This window comes from Nicotiana sylvestris, chromosome 12, assembly GCF_000393655.2.
Source record: "Nicotiana sylvestris chromosome 12, ASM39365v2, whole genome shotgun sequence".
NCBI classification, from domain to species: Eukaryota; Viridiplantae; Streptophyta; class Magnoliopsida; order Solanales; family Solanaceae; genus Nicotiana; species Nicotiana sylvestris.
This window is the reverse complement of record NC_091068.1, coordinates 1,538,171-1,559,350: the sequence shown is the minus strand read 5'-3', so window position 1 is coordinate 1,559,350 and position 21,180 is coordinate 1,538,171. Positions and strand designations below refer to the sequence as shown.

Sequence of the window (21,180 nt, the reverse complement as noted above, 5' to 3'; positions counted from 1 at the left end):
AAACTGATCAAATGTTCACTGTAAACAAAATACCGACCAACTTTGGTCGATATAATATTTTAATAATATAAATTTAGCGACCAACGTTGAACTCTGCATTTAAATTACGATATTTTTTAAATTATTATATATTAAAAATTAGCGACCAACGTTGGTCGCAAAATTAAAATATATATTATTTAAAGAAATATATATTTAACAATCTGGGTTCATAAGCGACCAACTTTAGTCATTTTTTTTATAAATAAGAGATCAACCTTGATCGCTAATTTCCAGTATACTTTTTTTTAAATAAAATCTAGGTTCAGTAGCGACCAACCTTGGTCGCCAATTTACAAATTTTTAATTTTTTTTATATATAAGCGACCAACCTTGGTCGCTAACTCCCAAAATTATTTTTTTTAATAGGTAAGCGACCAACTTTGGTCGATTTTCTAGGTAATAACTTTGGCATAAAATGCCTGATTTGGAAGCTACACCACCTACCAGCATACCAAAATCCCTAAATAACAATATAATTCAATTCATAAACTACAATTTCAATACTAAAATCTCCACAACCCAACAACAACACCACAACCACAACAACAACAACACAATTCAAAAAACATATTAAAACCAACAAATTAAAGTTCAATAGAACTAACAAATTAAACTAAGTTAACGCTTATTACACCTAGTTCAAAACCGGTTCTATTTGTCTAGTTCAAAGTATATAACAGTCAAGGAGTGTTTTGTACAACATCATTATCACCACCGTCTGATGAACTTTCATCAACAAGACAGTATACAGAAGGGTCTACTTGTCGAGGACGAGAAGAACGATCACGGGAAGGACGGGAGGAACGAGCATGGGGAGGACGGAAGGAATGCTCACGTCCAAGTCGAGCCTCTAGCAATGACTCACGAGACCAAGGAATCGGAAAACCTCCAGAAGCTAGGAGAGATTTGAGCTGCTCTTGCATGCCCTGGTACTGAGCATCTCTAAGCTTTTCTCCGCTTTTAGCTCGGATGTGAGCTTTGTCACAGTCTTCCACATAACGAAGAGGCTCTCCCCATCAAGTTGCTCGTCTTGCGAGGAAGTCCATATTCCTTGCATTCCACACTTATAGCGATGTAATTTCTTAGTAGGAAGCCCGTATACCTTCCCCCATTTTGGACCGCCAACAGCCTCCGTCCACATTCTTTCAGAATCCTCGTCCGAAGGTTGGATTAGCTCGCCCGACTCATTAGGTGGCTGACTGCGTATGAATTCCTCCACGGCTGTTGTGAAGCGACCCTATAAGAAAAATTACATTGAATTAGTATTTCAAAATTTATATAAAAGTAAATCAAAATACTTAATGAAAAGTGAAAACTTACATGTACAGTCGAGGCTCGGCCCTCGACCCACCTTTCTTGATCCATCTCTTTCTTTTTCTTTACAATATGAGTCTTCTTGAATAGCTCATCTTGGTTCATTGGATGCCCCAACTTCTTTTCCTGAAAACTCATAAATTTTAGTTAATAAACAGAATAGGTATACATTGAAAATTAAAATAAATTAAGCAATTACGTACCAATTTTCTTTTTATTGTCTCTAGGCTGATCGCACCTCCAGTGTGCAAGGATCCTCCCTTCTCAGATGCGTGAGCTTTCTTTCCTTTTTCGCTCTTCTCTAAGAACTTTGCGGTAAGTCATTGCCTTTGCAAATCCTCCCATAAATTCTGAAGCAACCAATCAGGCTTCTAGTTCAAATTTCTAGCTTTGGAAAAACTATGCGACAACCGTTTGCGAGCTTTGTGGTAAAAATTTGCAACCACTTCCGCGCTATAGCGATGTTCCCATACACACTTGCTCTGTATTTCAAAAGTTAAATATTATATGGAAATATCATAAATATAAATAATTATACTGCTTAAAAGAATATTTATACCTTAAATTGATTAAAATTTTGCTCCTTCAGCGAGAATGGATATTCATTCCAAGTCGCATAAGGGTCATCATAAAGCTTTCTGGTGGCTTTAGTGATTATCCTCGTAGTAATATTACTCGGGATGAACCTGCAATTTAATAAAAAACACATTAATATCTTAGTACAAACTGTACAAAACAATAAACGTAAAAATAACAAATAACTCTTACCCATCACCCTCAGGGACTATGATGATCCTGCCATATTGATCATAATGCACCTCCTCGTCATTATCAGCATCACCGTCCGAAGCATATATATCAGAGGCATGTGTGGAAGGTGTAGGGGGTCAGAGCAACTATCTCACAGGCGAAGGCTTGAAATAGATGGAGTCGCTGATGAAGATGGTCGCGATCCCTGTGACTGCGACATAACTTGATGGACCGCAAGTGATTGTGATACTGATGTCTGTGACCCGAGTGGCTGTGACACGGATGAATGTGATCCATGTGGATATGACATGGATGGATGCGATCCATGTAATGCAGATGGTTGCGATCCACGTGGTCGTGAGGCAGCTGGACTGTATGTCAGACGTATAGTCCTATGGCCCTGTGATGAAAGACCTGGTGTCTGCACGAAGATATAGGACTCGTGATGCTATGGCAGCTCAGAATAGCCCTGGGGTGGAGGATAAGACATAGGCATAAACATAGGCATCTCTGAAGAGGGTGGAAAAGATGCAATATTATCTTCTACCCTCCTCTTTGCCTTCCTATCCTTTTCTCGACACCGAAAACTAGTAGAGTCATTGTTACCTCGACCCTTGCCTGTCATCTACATAATATAATACATATTTAGATTGAAACATATAAGAAACTAGCTATAAAACGAGTTATTAAAGAAACCAACTTTTTAAAGCTCATCGACGTATTGTTCCTCGTCCGAGAATTCTTCTTCCTCACTAGTTTGAGCTTCATCAGTTGATTCTTCTTCCTCATTTTCTATAATTCTTACTTTATTTATATCAACTTCTTCCAATATGTGTTCAAGATGTTCCAAATCATTTTCTAAAAGTTCGTCCACTATTTGGTGAACACTGGAGATATCGTTTTGATATGCAACATCTAACACATTCTCGACTTCCACCTTACCTACATGCTTATTTTTTATTACCACCCACCAATCAGACTTATTCTGACGCAATGGATAAGGAGCATAATACACTTGCCTAACATTATGTGCAATTATGAAAGGATCATAGCGATCATACTCCCTCGTATGATTAACCTCAATTATGTTGTATTGATTGTGTACTCTTGTTGGATTTGGGTCAAACCACTTGCATCGAGTATCAATTTCTTAAATAGCCAACATGTATATTCTAGTCAAGATCCTAATTAGTATATATAATTTTTCATCAAATATATTTGTGTGTAAATTGATTCATCGACTTATAACCTACTCAGATTCATCGTTGAATATTAAAAACAAAATGTCTCGACCTATATATATATATATATATATATATATATATATATATTTAACGCTTCGTTGTACTACTTTAACTACATATATAGCATGTTAGAGTATATTTTAGTGTACTCATCCCTTGTATCACAAAAGTGTTAACGGATTACATTTATATTATTTAGATAGTAAATACAAAAGTGATTTTTAATTTTGACCAATGTTGACCTAGAAAGGACCAACTTTGGTCGCTAATTATCCAGGATTAAACAATAACAACCAACGTTGGTCGCTAATTTTAAATAAGATTTATTAATATTTTATAAAAATATTTTAAATAATAATATAATTATTAAACATTAGAACTGGGTCGCAAAATAGCGATCAAAATTGGTCGCTACTTGCTTCCCCTTTCATAACCGACCAACTTTGGTCGTCAATTTTAAATATTATTTATTTATATTTTATAAAATATTTTAAATAATAATATAATTATTAAAACGTTATAATTGTGTCCCACTTTAGCGACCAAAGTTGGTCGCTAATTTCAATATTTCTTTGACCAAGCAAGTCTGACCAGCACAGTCAATATGTTGACCACTTTACCAACCAAAAAGCAACCAACCTCGGTCGGTAAATTATTTAAAATAATTATTTAATAATTTTCTCCACATTAGCGACCAACGTTGGTCGCTTTTATTGACCAACCAACTTTGGTTAGTAGTGTGAAGGAACTCCTAAAAAATGGAAGGACGCACACTGTGTAGAGACATGTGATGGTCTTCCGAACCATAGCAACAAGCAATGTTTCGGCAATCACACATGAAGGTAAAAAAAAAACTCAGAAACCAGAACCAGCAAAGAAGACTAAATATAGTTTTATGACAAAATGAAAATAGCTGATAAACTAATCACCTGTGCAGTCATCTGCTGTGGTAATGCTGACGATGTCATGCGTGCCTGAAGCAGATTCAAGCCAGGAAAGGAAAACTGCTCTCTCCAAGACACTTCTTACATTGGAACCATCCAATGATTCAGTACGCAAATCCTGAGTAGCTGCTGAAGGGCTAGTGTGGAACAAGGGATTCATTATGTTTTGTTGTCTCTGCTGACAAACAGGAGTTTGCATATGGGCTGTAACTGCAACTGGAGTTCTATTTACATCCCTGGATGCAGATGGAAACCTTCCATATTCATTGCTAATTGAAGAGTTTCCAAATTGGAACTGTTGTAACTGCAGTATATTGGGAGAAGATAGTCCACTCTGAAGTACAGAGGTAGGAATAAGACCATTTCCTTCTGGATTGAGAGCGGGAGATATTGCATCTGTTAAGACAGGTGGTTGCAACAAATTGTTTCTAGCAGGCTCAGAAGCACCGCCAGTCTGCAAACTTGCCAAATATATTCCTGGCCAGAAATCATCCGCCACATAAGAAGCACCTGTTTGAGAGATTTCACTTGGATTAATCACTGCTGTCGTGTTCTGTACATTGATTGATGCAAGATTTTCACTGTCTTCAGTTCCAGCAGTTGTCATTGGATTCATTTCATCATCTATCTCAGTAAGATCTAGAACATCACTGTGGACATTTGAAAGCCCATCAGAACCTCGCTGTGGACTATCTTGAGCAAAGTCAGGGGTTTATCCTTGGGCTTCTCAGTATGGTCATCACTTTCCATAATCGCTTTCCATGAACCATCTGAGGATATCATGACATCTATGACATCATCACCCACCTCTTTCAAAACCTTTAAAAGAAAAAGAATATTACTTCTAGACAGGTAATTTGTGTAAAGCATAATACAGCATTCCACTTGCCTTGAACATATCTTGATCAATACGAATATCAGTGAAACACACATGCTGATTACAATGAGGACAACGCCATGATGGTCTCCTTGAATTTATGTCGACATAGTTTTCAAAGTCAAAACACTGCCAAGAAAAACACACAGTGCAAACACATAGTAAGAGCAGGTGAAATGGTGAAGAAATAATGACTAAAATAACATATCACATATGGTCCGCATAATCTGCGCCCCTGAGGTTTCTTGCTAGGATTTTCATAATTCAAACATCTGTCAATGCTAATACGAATCTATAATCTTCCTGAACATTTACCGAGGAATCCATAATCAGCCACATCCATAATTCTAACAGATTAAAGACCTTAAATAAAACTAATGACAGACGAAAAGTAGAGGCAAGTTTCAAACATGCATGCCAGCTATAAAATACTCTAGCATAAGAGATCGGATAATAATTTATTTTTAATTACACAAAAGGGCATGCACCTGAAGATATTTGCAAGAATGTCCTTTCACTGGAATTTTAATACGTCTGAAGCTGTAAAAGCGAAGAAAGAGTAATCAGTAAATTTAACACACTGCAGCCAGCATCAGAAGAAGTTGAAAGGAAACGAAAAAAGCGCATCTTTTGGGGCAAGGGCTAGTAAAAGAGGTAAATACACTTGGAGTCCCCAAGGTTAATTACAACTACAATGGGTCTCTGTTTCGAATTCTAGGCTCTTAACCAAGTAATCCTTATTCATTTAGAAAGTCTAGAGTTCAGATGAATGGACACAATCGTCCTGAAACCTAAAACCTTAAGGTATATATACTAAAGTAACTCTGATCAAAATTTCACACAATTAAGATGATTCTATCTTTCTACATGACAGCTGACGTTTTATCTTTGATATGTTGTGATCAAAATAGGTTTAAAAAACATAACATAGCCCATCAACTTACTAGAATGGCAGAATAAGGTCCAGTAGGTTCCGTATTCTTCTTTACTTTCTTTTTGGACACTTTTTCTGATGATAATTGAATGGTACTGTATGTCACTCATGAGAAAAATTTGATGACCTTGTTGGATACCAGAGTCAAATGTGCTATAGATGATCCTCACGTGCCCATCTTCTCAGATAATTTTCTGATTTAAGTTCTTTTTCCTTGTTTCAGTTGGCATTGACAGCTTTGCCTAGGGCTGATACAGTGCATGGCATATTCGAGGCGTGCGGGACATCTTAGAAACACAACTTAGGTCATCAACTTACTAAAATAGCAGACTCCTTCCTCCTGTCATTTTGAGTTTTGGGATAATGAGGGGGAGGAAAGAAACATAAATGGGAGCACAGAAATTTGTGTCTTTTACTAAGACGATAAAAAAAAATGAAGCTAATCATGCATATCAACTTCTTTTATTAATCATCATTAAATAGAAAAGGACAGAGGGGAAAAGAAAAAGTTTCACACAGTTCAAGATAATGCCATTTCATATACACAGCCTTATCAATTTCCGAAGTACCAAAGATTAGAAGCATACCTTATGGGGCAATTCAGAGAAATTCTTGATGGCCCCTCAATAATCTCAGAATCTACATAAACAAAGTAGTATATTAATCATATCTCCTTATAAGGATTTCTATTCAGACTTTCAGTTGGGGGATGATGGGAATGGTGAACTTCAACAATACATCTAGTCAAGTTGGCTAACAAGAACATGTAACAAAGTCAGTGTAGAAACGCCAAAAACTGACAAAAAGATCTCAGCAGTAATTTTCTTCCTGTGAATAATACAATAAGAGAAACCTGGATCAACAGAAGAAACAGGAGGCTGCTCATAATCAGGGAGCGTGGCCTCGACAGGGGTAGAGATCTCACGCATGAAGGCGACAGCTATGACATAATTTCCTTCACAATGAACACAAAGAAGAGTTAGTACTATACAGTTTTTTTTTTTAAATCCGGAACGTATTTTCAAACATACCATTAAATTGGCCCACAGCTTGAAGAAGATTCGTTCCAAATTTAAGCATTTGAGATACAGGAGTTGGAAGCTGAGGTCCAGGGTCCTACCAAAACAAACATATAAGTAAGTCGAGCCCCAATAAGACATAAGACATCCCTATACAAACACATCTCCAAAGTTTTAGCAGTAACAAACCATTAACTCAATATTCCTCTTTCCCACTGCCGTCCCATTTAGGAGAAAGCTGCACAAGTGAAATGAACGGCAATCAGAATTGTCAGAGGGATTAACCTGTCAAATATGAAGTCAGTAAGCGGACATCATTTCACTCAGTAAAAGCTAAAAGATTTTCATACTTCACTTGAGGAGGCGTTACAAGACATAGTGAGGTCTGCAGATAAAAGGAAACATAAAAATGAGCCATATTTTCCTGAGCTAATCAAGGTTTCTGTTAGATATAGATATGTAGTTGTCCCACATTAGAATAGGTGTAGTATGCCCTTTGTATAGAATAGCTATAAATTAGCCCATCTTGTATAGCATTAGACACACAATATCAATATATCATATTTTCTCCCGTGCCTTCTCACATGTATCAGAGCAATCGTGAGAGATTTATCGTTATGCATAAATTCCAGCTACTCCGGGAAGGAAAATCAGTTGACCGGAAGCCTTTTTCGGGCAGGTCTGCCGCAAGTAAAAAAAGCCACTTTTCGGTCAATGTTGTGCAAAAACCAACACCACCACGAAGTAGATCGGGCTCCGGCAACCAACCCATAAAAAAATCTCCGTTAGAATACCCTCCACACACCGCCACTTGCCACCGGAAGAAAATTTTCCGTCGAAGTTCCGACGTCGCGTGGGCCACCTTCCGGCCATTTTTTGGCGACGGCTCTTCAGGACAAATTGTTCACCTTGCAATTATGAGCCTACCCATCCAGGTCACACCAAATTCTAACAACTTTTATATTTTTCCGGCGTGAATAGTGATTTCAAAAGTGGACTTCCGGCCATTTTTTGAAAACGTTTCTTCAGAACAATTGGGTCATCTGGTAATTCCGATCCTACCCCAACTGTTTTTATTTCATTCCAACCACTTTGAATTTTCCCGGCAGCTACAGTACTATTCCGACAGCTACAGTATTTTCTTATTCCATTGTTCCTTACTCTGTTTCAGTGGATTACATTTGATTATTTCTCTAATTTGGTAATAATTTGCAACGATGTCTTTGGGAATTGATGCTTTTGGGTCTAAAAACATGAGTTCTGGAAGCTCTAGTGTTATGATTACTTCGGAACCTTTAATGGGAGGTTCAAACTACTTAGTTTGGGCTTCATCTGTCGAGTTCTGGTATAAAGGTCAAGGTGTTCAAGATCATCTAATTAAACAGTCTAGCGAAGGAGATGAAAAGGCGATAGCGCTTTGGGCAAAGATTGATGCTCAATTATGTAGCATCTTGTGGTGTTCTATTGATTCCGAGTTGATGCCTTGTTTCGTCCATTCGAGACATGTTATTTGGTTTGGGCAAAGGCTCGTACCTTATACACTAATGACATATCTCGCTTCTATGATGTGATATCACGGATGACAAACTTAAAGAAGCAAGAATTAGATATGTCTACTTACTTGGGTCAAGTACAAGCAGTCATGGAGGAATTTGAGACATTAATGCTAGTTTCTGCTAGTGTGGCAAAACAACAAGAGCAGCGACAAAAGATATTTCTAGTTCTTACACTCGTTGGACTTCCTAATGATCTTAATTCAGTGCGAGACCAGATTTTGGCTAGTCCAACTGTTCCTACAGTTTATGAATTATTCTCTCGATTACTCTGCCTTGCTGCAGCACCAAGTCACCTAGTGATCTCATCACAAATACTTGATTCCTCTATTCTCGCATCGCAGACAGTAGATGTTCGGACGTCTCAACTATGGAGAACAGAGGAGGACGAGGTCGTTTTGGGAGATCTAGACCCAAGTGTTCTTATTGTCACAAACTTGGACACACTCGTGAAATGTGCTATTCCTTACATGGTCGTCCACCCAAAAATGCTTACGTTGCTCAGACCGAGACTACAGGGAACCAAGGTTTTTCTGTATCTAAAGAAGAATATAATGAGCTCCTTCAGTATCAAGCAAGTAAGCAGACATCTCCACAAGTAGCCTCAATTGCCCAGACTGATACTCCTGTTGCTGGTAATTCTTTCGGTTGTGTTTCCCAGTCTAGTACTCTTGGACCATGGGTCATGGACTCAGGCACTTCTGATCACATCTCTGGTAATAAATCACTTTTGTCGAATATTGTATATTCACAGTGAGAAGACTTCTCACTGTTACTTTAGCCAATGAATGTCAAACTAAAGCACAAGGAGTTGGACAAGCTAACTCATTGTCTTCTATTACCCTAGATTCCGTTCTTTATGTCTCAGGTTGTCCTTTTAGTCTTGCATCTGTTAGTCGTTTGACTCGTGCCCTCCATTGTGGTATATATTTTACTGATGATTCTTTTATTATGCAGGACCGCAGTACGGGACAGACAATTGGTACAGGACGTGAATCATAAGGCCTTTACTACCTTAATTCACTCAGTCCTTCCACAACATGTCTAGTTACCGATCCTCTGGACCTAATCCACTATCGTTTAGGACATCCAAGTTTATCCAAACTTCAGAAGATGGTGCCTAGTTTATCCAGTTTGTCTACGTTAGATTGTGAATCGTGTCAGCTTGGGAAACATACCCGAGCTTCTTTTCCGCGTAGTGTTGAGAGTCATGCAGAGTCTGTTTTCTCCTTGGTTCATTATGATATATGGGATCCAAGTAGAGTTAGTTCAACCTTGGGATTTCGTTATTTTGTTAGTTTCATTGATGATTACTCAAGATGTACTTGGCTTTTCTTAATGAAAGATCGTTCTGAGTTATTCTCTATATTCCAGAGTATTTGTGCTGAAATAAAAAATCAATTTAGTGTCCTGGAAAAGCAAGAAACAGAATGTAGTTGTTCGGTCTAGTGCAGAAGCAAAATATCGAGCAATGGCTATGGCAACATGTGAACTAGTCTGGACTAAACAATTGCTCAAGGAGTTGAAATTTAGTGAAATCAGTCAGATGGAACATGTGTGTGATAATCAAGTTGCCCTTCATATTGCATCAAATTTGGTGTTTCATGAGAGAACTAAACACATTGAGATTGATTGTCACTTCGTAAGAGAAAAGATACTTTCAGGAGATATTACTACGAAGTTTGTGAGGTCGAATGATCAACTTGCAGATATTTTCACCAAGTCCCTCACCGGTCCTCGCATTTGTTATATATGTAACAAGCTCGGTACATATGATTTGTATGCTCCGACTTGAGGGGGAGTGTTAGATATAGATATGTAGTTGTTCCACATTGGAATAGGTGTAGTATGCCCTTTGTATAGAGTAGCTATAAATTAGCCCATCTTGTATTGCATTAGACACACAATATCAATATATCATATTTTCTCTCGTGCCTTCTCACAGTTTCCAACTTTGACGGGTTGCTAGAACGAAAAATAAGAAGTCAAGAGCAATGAACTGATGAATAACAAAATACAGGTAATGAAAGCACACATAATGTCCTCAATCAATACTGAGACTGTCACGTCCCAAACTACCCCCAAGACGTGACTGGCACCCAACTAATACCACCCGCCAGGCGACCCATACTTTCTTACCTTAGCCATTAATTTACAGTATTTGATTAATCATAAGAGTATCAAAATAATCTGTCAACTAAATACACACAATTTATATCTCGAAATATTATACTGAAATTCTTGCCCAAATCCCATACCAACCATGGAGCATCTAAGGGAATTGAAAAAGACCTCATATGAATAAATGATAAAGACTCATTGAGCAGCCCCCACGAACAATGCGGCGGCTCACCTCAATAACTGAATCAACTATAGTGAACTTGTCGGCTACTAGCTTCACTTTCACCAATAGTATCTGCATAGACAAGCATGTAAGGAGTGAGTTATACGCAAATATAACCCAGTAAGATCCTCGACCCGCAACTCTGAATACCTCTGGAACAAGTGCTAGAAAATACAAACACATAACAAGCACACAAATAATACGCAAAGAAATTCTTTTATCATATAATTACTCTATAAGGTCCAAACAATAATTTAACAACAATACTATATATATCTCAACACAATCTACATGAAGGACTTGTCGTTAACGACAGTGCAGGAAATTAAGCAAACACTCCAACGAGTCCACGGCAGCATACACAATGCCCCAAATCTATCATAGCGGCATACACAATACCTCAAATATATAGCGGCAGCATACACAATGCCCCAAATCTATCACGGCAGTAAACACAATGCCCCAAATATATAGCGGCAGCATACACAATGCCCCAAATCTATCACGGCAGCATACACAATGCCCCAAATCTATCACGGCAGCATACACAATGCCCCAAATCTATCACTGCGGCATACACAATGTCCCAAATCTATCACGACAGCATACACAATGCCCCAAATCTATCACGGCGGCATACTCAATGCCCAAAATATATAGCGGCGGCATACACAATGCCCCAAATCTATCATGGCGCACAGCTGTATCAAACTCAACATCATGGCGCACAGCCGTATCAAACTCAACATCATGGCACACATCCGTATCAAACTATCAAACTATCAAACTATCAAACAACTTATAAAATAATTTTTTTTCATAAAATAATATATTTGCGGCTAGTCTAAGACCACCGACTCTGCCAAGCGCACCCTTGTCCCAACACATGGACCAGACAAAGAAAATACATTTGTAAAACGGGTTTTACAAAAGCAAGTATCAAAGCTTAAAATCTCACTTACCTCCCTAACGACAAGCTCTCTATTCTTGTAACATCCAAATACCAACCAAACAGGCTCCAATGGTATCAATCTAAGCAAAATATTAATTAACATTGTCAATTATGCTAGCCGAGGTCAAACCTCAATTACCTAAATTTCAATTTTAGACCTCAAATACGATGCTTTAAAAAGGTAAAAACATGTCCCAATATCTCCATCCAAACGAAACATTGAATTATAATCCCTATAACTTATTATCTATATTCCATCCAATAATAATATTCCTAAAGAAAAATTAAAGTATCTCCAATCCAGTATCATATGGAGGGTCACGAAATTTCCCACGTCCCCCCTACTTTCATCAAACATGCAAGACAGCTTAAGGCAATTAATTGATATTGTTTCTTCTTCTCAAGTTCAAAATAGTTTCAACTATATCACATTAGAATAGAGCATATTGATATTGCTATGGCGATAACAACACCTGACCCTCCCTTAGCCATCAGATATTCTAAGATATTAAAGTTCGAATAGACTTTTTAATAGGCCAACTCTCAGTTTACACACTTTATTATGCCATTATTATGCTAGATAAAATAATTCAAAGTGCATATTAAAGTAACGATTCATACCTGAACCTTATAAAATTGTAAAAGATTTTCATGGTAGTAAGTAGTTACTGTCTCTGGCGCCGTCAATACTCCTGATGCTCTTCATCTAGTTTTTTCACGTTTATAAACCAAGAAAATTATATTCCTTATTCTAATACCCTAATGTTCTCATATAATGTGGGCAGGGATGGCTTGGCCCAATTCCTTAATTTTTATTAATTTAGGCCCATAATTATCCAACTATTATATGTAATATGAATTATCTCACTAGCAAATTAACTAGTATACTATCTCATATATATTATAATAAATGTTTCTTCCACTAGCTTAGTATTTTGACTATAGATACACACTAAATTAATTTTTTTTTCAATCCCACAATTAATAAATATAAAAAATATTTTAGGTTATTACAGAGACTCGTGTACTTGCTGCAAAGGGTTACATAGATGTAATTTATGATAATATGCAGAAGTTTTCTTACTGCTTTCTCTCCTTTAGAAAGGTTTGTATTCTTCGTTATTTGGAAATCATTCACGAAGCACCAAATCCAGGCTACAAGATTGACAAAAAATATGGCATCAGTATCACCAGCAATACAGTTACACTAGCTCACTGGCCACCCGTAAGGGGCTGTGTTTTAAGTTACTACCTTGGCTTCGAGGAAACAAATTATCTGACCCATTTTCAGTCGTGGATAAAATCTGCAAATTTGCACACAAGCAAATGACTGAAATGTAGTTAAGCACATATTCCAAGGAAAAAATTGAACTAACCAAGTAGACTCAACTATGGAAAAACTAACCTCTAACCGAACAGTGGAAGAAAGCCATGAGATATACATGTCACAGCACCAAATAACAGCTAGCAGCAAATGCTGAATATGAGTAAATTATAACTTAGTGGCCATAACATCAGACAATTCCTGAAATTCATACAGAAATATAGGACCCAGCATTTTGTATTAATTTAACTATTTATTGAGTATCACTTTGACCACTCAATCATCGTACCGATCTCTCCACTTTGACTCCTCTGTAGTTATTCAAATAAGTAAACTGATAATGTAGCCAGCATAGGTACATCAAAGATATTCTCTACCATCATCGAGGACCTCAACAGAGACAGAAATCAAAAACTAAGGGCTATACCATAAACGGCACATGACATTTTGTACTAGTAGAATGAGTTTTTGAATTAGCATACTCTTTTTAGCTGCTTGTTAATATTATAAAATTACTTTAAGCACCTTTAGGTCTCTCCTCTTTTTCTATTTTCCTACCCTTCTGAGATGGATATATTGTCAGAACTAATTCCATAGAATTTCTTAAGTCCTGTTTAAAGCCCAATCATTCTAATTCATTACAAGGTCAGCTAGCTAATAGGATATTTGACATAAGTAGGGAGCCTTATCACCTCTCTCCTATGCAGTTTGGTACCATAACAGCAACTACAGTATTTTAACACCCAAGGTGAGGTTGGAGATTTTGTCCAAACAGTAAAAGATCAGTGGGCAAATAAATGAAGAAGGAACCAAGTTCATCATAGTTAAGAAAAAAGAAACAAAATTTTGATAAAGGATATAAGAAATAAGGTTATGTAAGAGAGTTGCTGAAAGTGAAAACAATCTACAATTTTCATGAAGTACCTCATAACCAAAATTTTCCCTTTAGTAACAATAACTCATCCATGATCAAAAAGGAAATGGGATTCCCTTCCTCTTTTTTTTAAGTGGCATGTAATTCAAACAAACTAAACTCCAAGACCTCTTCCTGGCTCAGGAACAAAATGATTCGAAAAAAGGAAATAGAAACCTTTTTTTTTATAAGGGAGGAAATAGAAATAATCAACCAACATAAAACACTATGTTCCCTGCATCTTTAGGATAATCCCTCTTACATGAACTTTTAAGTTAGAGAAGTGTAGCATAAAAATACAACCTCTATGGTCAAGCTTCAAATGCGACCTTTTTCTTCTAAAGGAAGATTGGGATTTTCCTTATCAAAAAAAAAAAAAAAGCAAGATTGGGATTTGTTACTTTCACATGTTAGGCATTAGCCTTCGGCGTTGCAATATCACTTAAAAGAATTGACAAAATGGTAATGTGAGTAGCAGTAATAATCAACAGAAAAGAAATGGAAGATATACAAGATTCTTCGACCATAAGAATTTATAACACCAGCACAATTAAACCCCCGAGTAAAACCACAAATATTCTTATGAAAATTAACCTTTGATATACAAGGCAAATTATTCATGTGAGGTAAATTGACCAAAGCATAAAAAAGATTAATAAATTCAGATGTCATTCAAGGATAAGAATTTTTACATACAAATTTTTACTTCACGTCGAAAGTTATGGGTTTAGTTGAACCCGCTGAGAAAACACTAGATCCGCCTCTATAATAGCGCTTGGGCCACCACATATAAGCTTCTATCCCTCCTCTATCATTTCTCAATTTGGAATTTTGGACCCATTCCCAATATATGTAAGTAATTTGTTTTCTATGACACATTAATATTCTCTAAAATAGAGGTTCTCTGCACCTAAACTCATCCCTAAATAAACTTAAGGCTTAATCCAAGAAAAAAACAAATAAATCTTAATCCCATAGGTTAGTGTGGCATATATGGATCCTTTTAACTCCACTGTATTCTATTTTTAGCTATATCCAAATTAAAACCACAGAGATAGCAGCTTGAACCAAATTGATGACTTTGGACCAAATGGAGAAAGAAGATGGGGATAACAGAACGGAGATTCCCTTTGGTTAGTTGGAGGAAATTGCCACCGCAGAAGAATTTCGTGGAGACAAAAGTCAAAGGTTCTGTAGCTTCATAATGGACATAAAAATACGAGTTTCTTTCATAAGATGATGAATGCTCACAAAAGGTACTACAACATAGATAAGATGGACATTAAAGGAGAACTGGTTGATAATCACGCTAGGGTTGAAAATCATATAATGGATGTTTATGGAAATTTGTTTAAGGAGGAGGAATTGAGGAGACCTGATTGGTGTGATAAAAATCTGGTCACGCTGGTATGAAAGAGAATGGCTCCAGAGCCCCTCTGCTGAGGAAGAAGTGCTTAAAGTCACTAAAGGTGTTGACGATAAAGCACCCAGGCAGGATGGAATTACTATAGAACTACTAATTCATCAGCTAATATATTCCCCAGAAATCGAAAACTAAGTGATAAAAGTTTTGTGAAATCTTCTAAACCCCTTTCCAAACTATACAAGCTTCTTCCAAAGCATACGGCATTCTGGATGTAGATGATAATACATACACAGATAGATCTTATATATATCGTAGAATGAAGTACCACATGGTGGATATATGTATATACACAAATCTGCCGAATCACTCATGTTATGATCTTCTACATCGTGGGTTTTCCCATTCCACCACTGGCTTACGTTCTTAGCCATTTTCCAAAAATGATGGTGCATCTTGAAGAATGATATTATGGATACATTCGAACATTTCTTCTTGAGAGGATGCACGGAGAAAAGCTCTTACGCAACATTTATTGCACCCGTACCTAAGAAGCTGGATGCAAAGGATGTTAGATATTTTAGGCCAACTTGTTTAGCGGGAAGCATTTATGAAATCCTCTCAAAATGTATAATGTGGAGGATTTTGCTTGAAAGGAACCAAAGATGCTTTTATGGAAAGAAGAAAACACCAATTTAGTTACCAGCAGTATTCAATATCTAAAAAGGTGACCTATGCTGTTTATAAAAACGATTACAATGTAAGTTTAGACATTCTGGACTCGACATAGGATTCTCTGCTTTGTAATGGTTGTTCACATTCAGTACTAGCTTGGTACTGAATGTTACCAGTAAAATTTCCCTGTAACACACATCTTTCAACTTTATCACATAAAAGTTGACTAGTTTCCAAATTTACCTGGACAGAAATCATAAGGACCATGACATGTGCTAGCATTGAGGAATCACAATGGCATTTGCATATCTACATCATGAGATGAATTTAGCAAAAGAAGAACTTAAACTTCGGTTATTTATCTGATAAATAGGTGAACTGTTACAGATAGGAAACTATGGCCTAAATAAGAAAATTTGCACACTTGGGATTGAAGAGTACATAATCTTTGCAACCTGGATTTTACAGATCACATGGTTTGCAATCAGTCAACGGATTGCAGCAATTCGCAGCTCAATCAGAACAACATCAATAGATTTAGAGCAAAAACATGATTGGAAGGACGATACTGCATGTAAATTAACTTTCTCAAACGAACTTACAGGTCTTCTATAGTAGATGAAAAACAATGTGACTGAAAATACAATGTGATTAACAAAAGAGCAATATACAAGTCTTTTATAGTTCTGTAGTAAATGAAAACATTGTGATTAACAAAAGAGAAGCATAATTTGGGGTACCAACACCGAAAACACAAGAGGGTTTCATAATATATTAGGATATAACCAAAATGGCACACCAGAGCCAGCAAATATGAAGGTGTTTTCAAGAACCAAATTTTTTTTTATCTCTAACTCCTATGGGATAAAGATGTCACACCATCATCGACAAGACATCAGTAAGGAAATAAAATATTTACAATATAAAAAATCACAAAAAAAGAAGATAATATAGCATAGCAAGTAACCATATTCATCATCATCACCAAACATCAACCTATAAAGTACTGCGCAGCATCACAAATACATCCATCCCCCTTGGTCAGAACTCGGGTGTTTTACAGATAAGAAGACTGGTTTCATTCAGGTCATAATCTGACAACCATTGAACTCACTTCACTTTTTGTGTTAACTATTCTATTTTGTGCACCATCAGCAGAATTAAAAAAGACATCACTTAAAGAATACCCAACCAACTAATCTTTAAACCCGAGTTTAACATTATAAGAAGGTTGCACAATGCTTTTTGGATCCAAGAGTACTAGAGTGATGATAGCATTGGAAGGTTTCGGCCACAACCCCCCCCCCCCCAACACACACACACAAAAAAAAACTACCACCCCCCCTCCCCCGACACCGTGGAGCTGAATATAGAGCTCAAGGAAAGGTTAGTGTTAATCCAACAAAGTCGCAATAAGTTAACATTAGAACAAGCATTAACAAGTTAGAATCCCCAAAAGTAATTGAGGCGCCCCTAAAGGTCCATTTTTTATCCTCAACTTCTCTTACTTGTAGTATCATTGATAGCAGGATCCAGGGGAAATTAAATTGGCAATCTCATATCTAGATTTAAAATTAGCTTAAATTCTCCACTTATACGAATGCTGAGAAATGCTTCCAATTATGATCAAATGTAGCTATAGACTAAAGTTTTGTTGGAGAACAAATTACTGCAACAAACAACAACAACAACAACCCGTATAATCCCACTTAGTGGGGTCTGGGGAGGGTAGTGTGTACGCAGACCTTACCCCTACCCTAGGGTAGAGAGACGGTTTCCAAATAGACCCCCGGCATCATTCCCTCCAAGAACTTCCCACCTTGCTCTTGGGGAGACTCGAACTCACAACCTCTCGGTTGGAAGTGGGGGTTGCTTACCATCAGAGCAACCCCTCCAAGAACAAATTACTGCAATGAAAGGATAAAAGGCATAGATTATGATGAATCATAAATCATAACAAGTACATAGTTATCTTTCTAAATTATCAGTAAATTGGAAGCGCAGATACATGGAAAGTTTGGACTTATCTAAAATATGCAAATCGCACTTCATGACAAAGAAATTTCTTAATGGGCGAGAATGACGGCATACAGATTCTAAAAGGTTAAACAAACCCAACTTTGTATAGACTTCAAGGGAAGCCAACGGATTAGGCCACTCAAAGCTCAAGAAAGTTAATCGCCATCATAATCAGGAAGCAGCAACTGAAGAACTGACCGATTTCTCAATTTCAGAAGTAGTTTCAAAATTTGACACTGGCAATTATTAGGTTAAAAAAATATTCCAACATATGAAAGCACATGTAGGCATTCAAAACTTCTGCTTTCACTTTCTAGGTTTTTTCTGTTCAACAACATGTCCACCAAAAGAAGTTGCTATATTCTAAGCAGCCCATATGCCTCTACGACAACGGAGAGGAAAATTTAATATTTGCTCAGCTTATTTACATGATGCAGGGCTGCCACCACAGATTCAACTGAGAACACAATTGACATCATCCCTTTCACCTATTTTCCTGATCTAACTTTAGAGCCTTATGCTACACAACTCATAATCAGATGAATGAAGTTAACGCAATATGATGAAATCGGTGTCATGATAAAAGAGAACCTGCTTCACCAGTAGAGGTAAATCTTGAGCATTATTTGGAACCTCCTGTTTTGCAATGGCATAATCAATGCCTCTGCATTTAACAAAGATCAATCACTCAGGAACATTGATAAATAAAAATAGCTTATATGTCCCTTCTCCAGCTCTCTAGAAAAGGACAACATACAGAAAAAGAAAATTGAGTAAAAAAATCACCACTACCACTTTCCTAGCTGATTTGGCACTACATAGAAGAAAGAGACTCATATTCCTAATTTAACCGCAGGATTCTGAAAGAGATGGAGGAAATAAAACCATTTTGCATGATGAAATACCAATGTGTCACTCTTGCGGACAACGAGCTAATGAGAATTAAAAGAGATATCACACGACCTTTAGCCTTTCATTCCAATTGGAAACATACTGAGATATTACATGAGAGCATAGCAAATGTGAAATTTAATACCATAATAGATTGGTCAAGAATTTCCATTCAGAACGAAGTTTCAAATACTACATAGAAAGTCCTCTGAACAAGCCATATATCTGATAAGCTCTTCCTCAAAAATAAGGAAAATATTAGGAAGTAATTGCCTACTTCTTTGTTTATATGTTTATTTGTTATTTGGTTAATGCGTTTAGTAGTTAAAAGCTAGTTTAATATCACTAGGGAGCATCTTCAACTTAGAAAGGTGGATCCAAGATTTAAGCCAGTTAGGTGCAAAATACATGCACTCATTACTCTTGTGTGACAGTGGAAGCGCCCACGCCTACCACCAATAGCCTATATCAACAACTAGTAATAAAGTCTTAGAAAACCATCAGGAAAAAAAACTGCTTTAAAATTCATCTATCTGCTTCGAAACAACTAAAACTCTCAAGCTGAATAAGTAGCCGCACATTAGACACCACATCCACATTCTTCTAGGAATAAATTGTAATCATAATTAAGCACAAATGCACAATACACTCTATAAAATGCATCAATATCCCCATATAAAAAAAAACATAAAAATTCAAATTTTCATACTTTTAACATGCAATGGCTAAAAACTCGAAGAAAAAGTAGTAAGCACCTCTATAAATTTTTGAGAGAAGTAAGCGCCTATATAGTAAGCACAAAATATATAGTTTCTGAACGTGAGAGCGCGAAGTACTCAAATACATTTGAGCAAAAGAACCTAGATATAATGCAGAGTACAGAAAAGATGCGCTGATATGCCCAAAAGCCAATTTATGTATGAAGGCTAAAACTAGATAGAAAACTGAGTAAAAACCCAGATATTAAGCACAAAAAGTATTTTTCCTGAAAGCGCAACTAAAATTCAAAAAAGAAAGAAGCAAAAAAACTAGATAGCAGTAAGCTAAAAATGCAATAATATCGAGGGCTAAAAATCTTTTTTAACAAAAATTAGATATTAAGCAGAGTATGCATTAAATAGAATTATTTGGTGAAACAATAAACGTGAAAGCTAAAATTCAAAAAACAAAATCACCAAAAACATAGATATTAAGCACAAATTTGAATGCACGAGCGTTATAAACTTGCATATTACATGTAGTAACAATTATAAGGAAAAAAATAATTTTTAATGGCAATCACTATAAAAGTAGCGTATTTATGTGTTTCCGTCATAGAAGATTAAGGACAGTCCAGTGCACTAAGCTTGGGAAGGGCCGGATCACAAGGGTCTGTTGTATGCCGCTTTACCCAGAATTTCTGCAAGAGGTTGTTCATTCAGCTCGAACCCTTCACCTCCTATTTACGTGGCAGCAACTTTAGCAGTTGCATCAAGGCTGCCCTTCTTCTGTCTTAGAAGATTCGAGAAGAAAAATGAGAAAAAATCTATTAACGCGCGAGAGCTAAAATTCAAAATAAAAATCAGCAAAAACCTAGATATTAAGCAAAAAAAAAAAAAAAAAAAAAATTTTGATCGTGCGATGGCTAAAAACCTACAGTATATTATACCAAACAACTATAGCAACTACAAAGAAGGTTCGAGAAGGAAAATGGACCTAGCAAGTGAGAGGCAAAGCTGAATGAACTGCTGAGGGTCGATTTTAGGTTGAGAAAACACGTGCATTGCTAATCGATCAACTCCGACGTCGACGCCGGCCGCCGGTACGGAGTTCACCGTCATTGTAGTTTTTGGTGGTACTGTTTTTCAGATATAGGCAATGAAAGAGTATATGAGAAGGTGATGCGACGGAAAAGGGCGGGATTCAGCGAGACATTTTAAAAAGAAATTTTAAATAGTGTACATTATTCTCACTATCCTAGACAAGAGAGGTTGCGACCCCACTTCCAATCGAGAGTTTGTGAGTTCGAGTCTCCCCAAGAGC

At 36.8% G+C, this 21,180-nt stretch overlaps 1 protein-coding gene across 7 annotated transcripts; it reads right to left on the bottom strand.

Moving 5' to 3' along the window:
• Nucleotides 1–626: 626 nt before the first annotated feature.
• On the bottom strand, nt 627–21,039 carry LOC104231950 (E4 SUMO-protein ligase PIAL2-like). Of its 7 annotated transcripts, none has more exons than XM_009785029.2 (19): nt 20,854–21,039; nt 18,859–18,931; nt 16,492–16,557; nt 13,379–13,450; nt 13,226–13,277; nt 13,058–13,128; nt 11,031–11,093; nt 7,314–7,409; nt 7,137–7,221; nt 6,959–7,060; nt 6,693–6,744; nt 5,660–5,711; nt 5,184–5,300; nt 4,280–5,113; nt 2,125–2,731; nt 1,916–2,042; nt 1,560–1,838; nt 1,363–1,482; nt 627–1,279 (listed from the first exon to the last, which is right to left on the bottom strand). In XM_009785029.2, exons 1-14 carry the CDS (start codon nt 20,976–20,978, stop codon nt 4,934–4,936), a joined length of 1,206 nt encoding a protein of 401 aa, XP_009783331.1. In that variant the 5' UTR covers nt 20,979–21,039; the 3' UTR covers nt 627–1,279; nt 1,363–1,482; nt 1,560–1,838; nt 1,916–2,042; nt 2,125–2,731; nt 4,280–4,933. The 7 variants fall into 7 exon arrangements, with proteins under 7 accessions (XP_009783331.1, XP_070021478.1, XP_070021479.1 ...); XM_070165377.1 differs by having other exon boundaries at nt 2,125–2,527; XM_070165378.1 differs by having other exon boundaries at nt 4,280–5,064.
• Between the last annotated feature and the right edge of the window lie 141 nt (nt 21,040–21,180).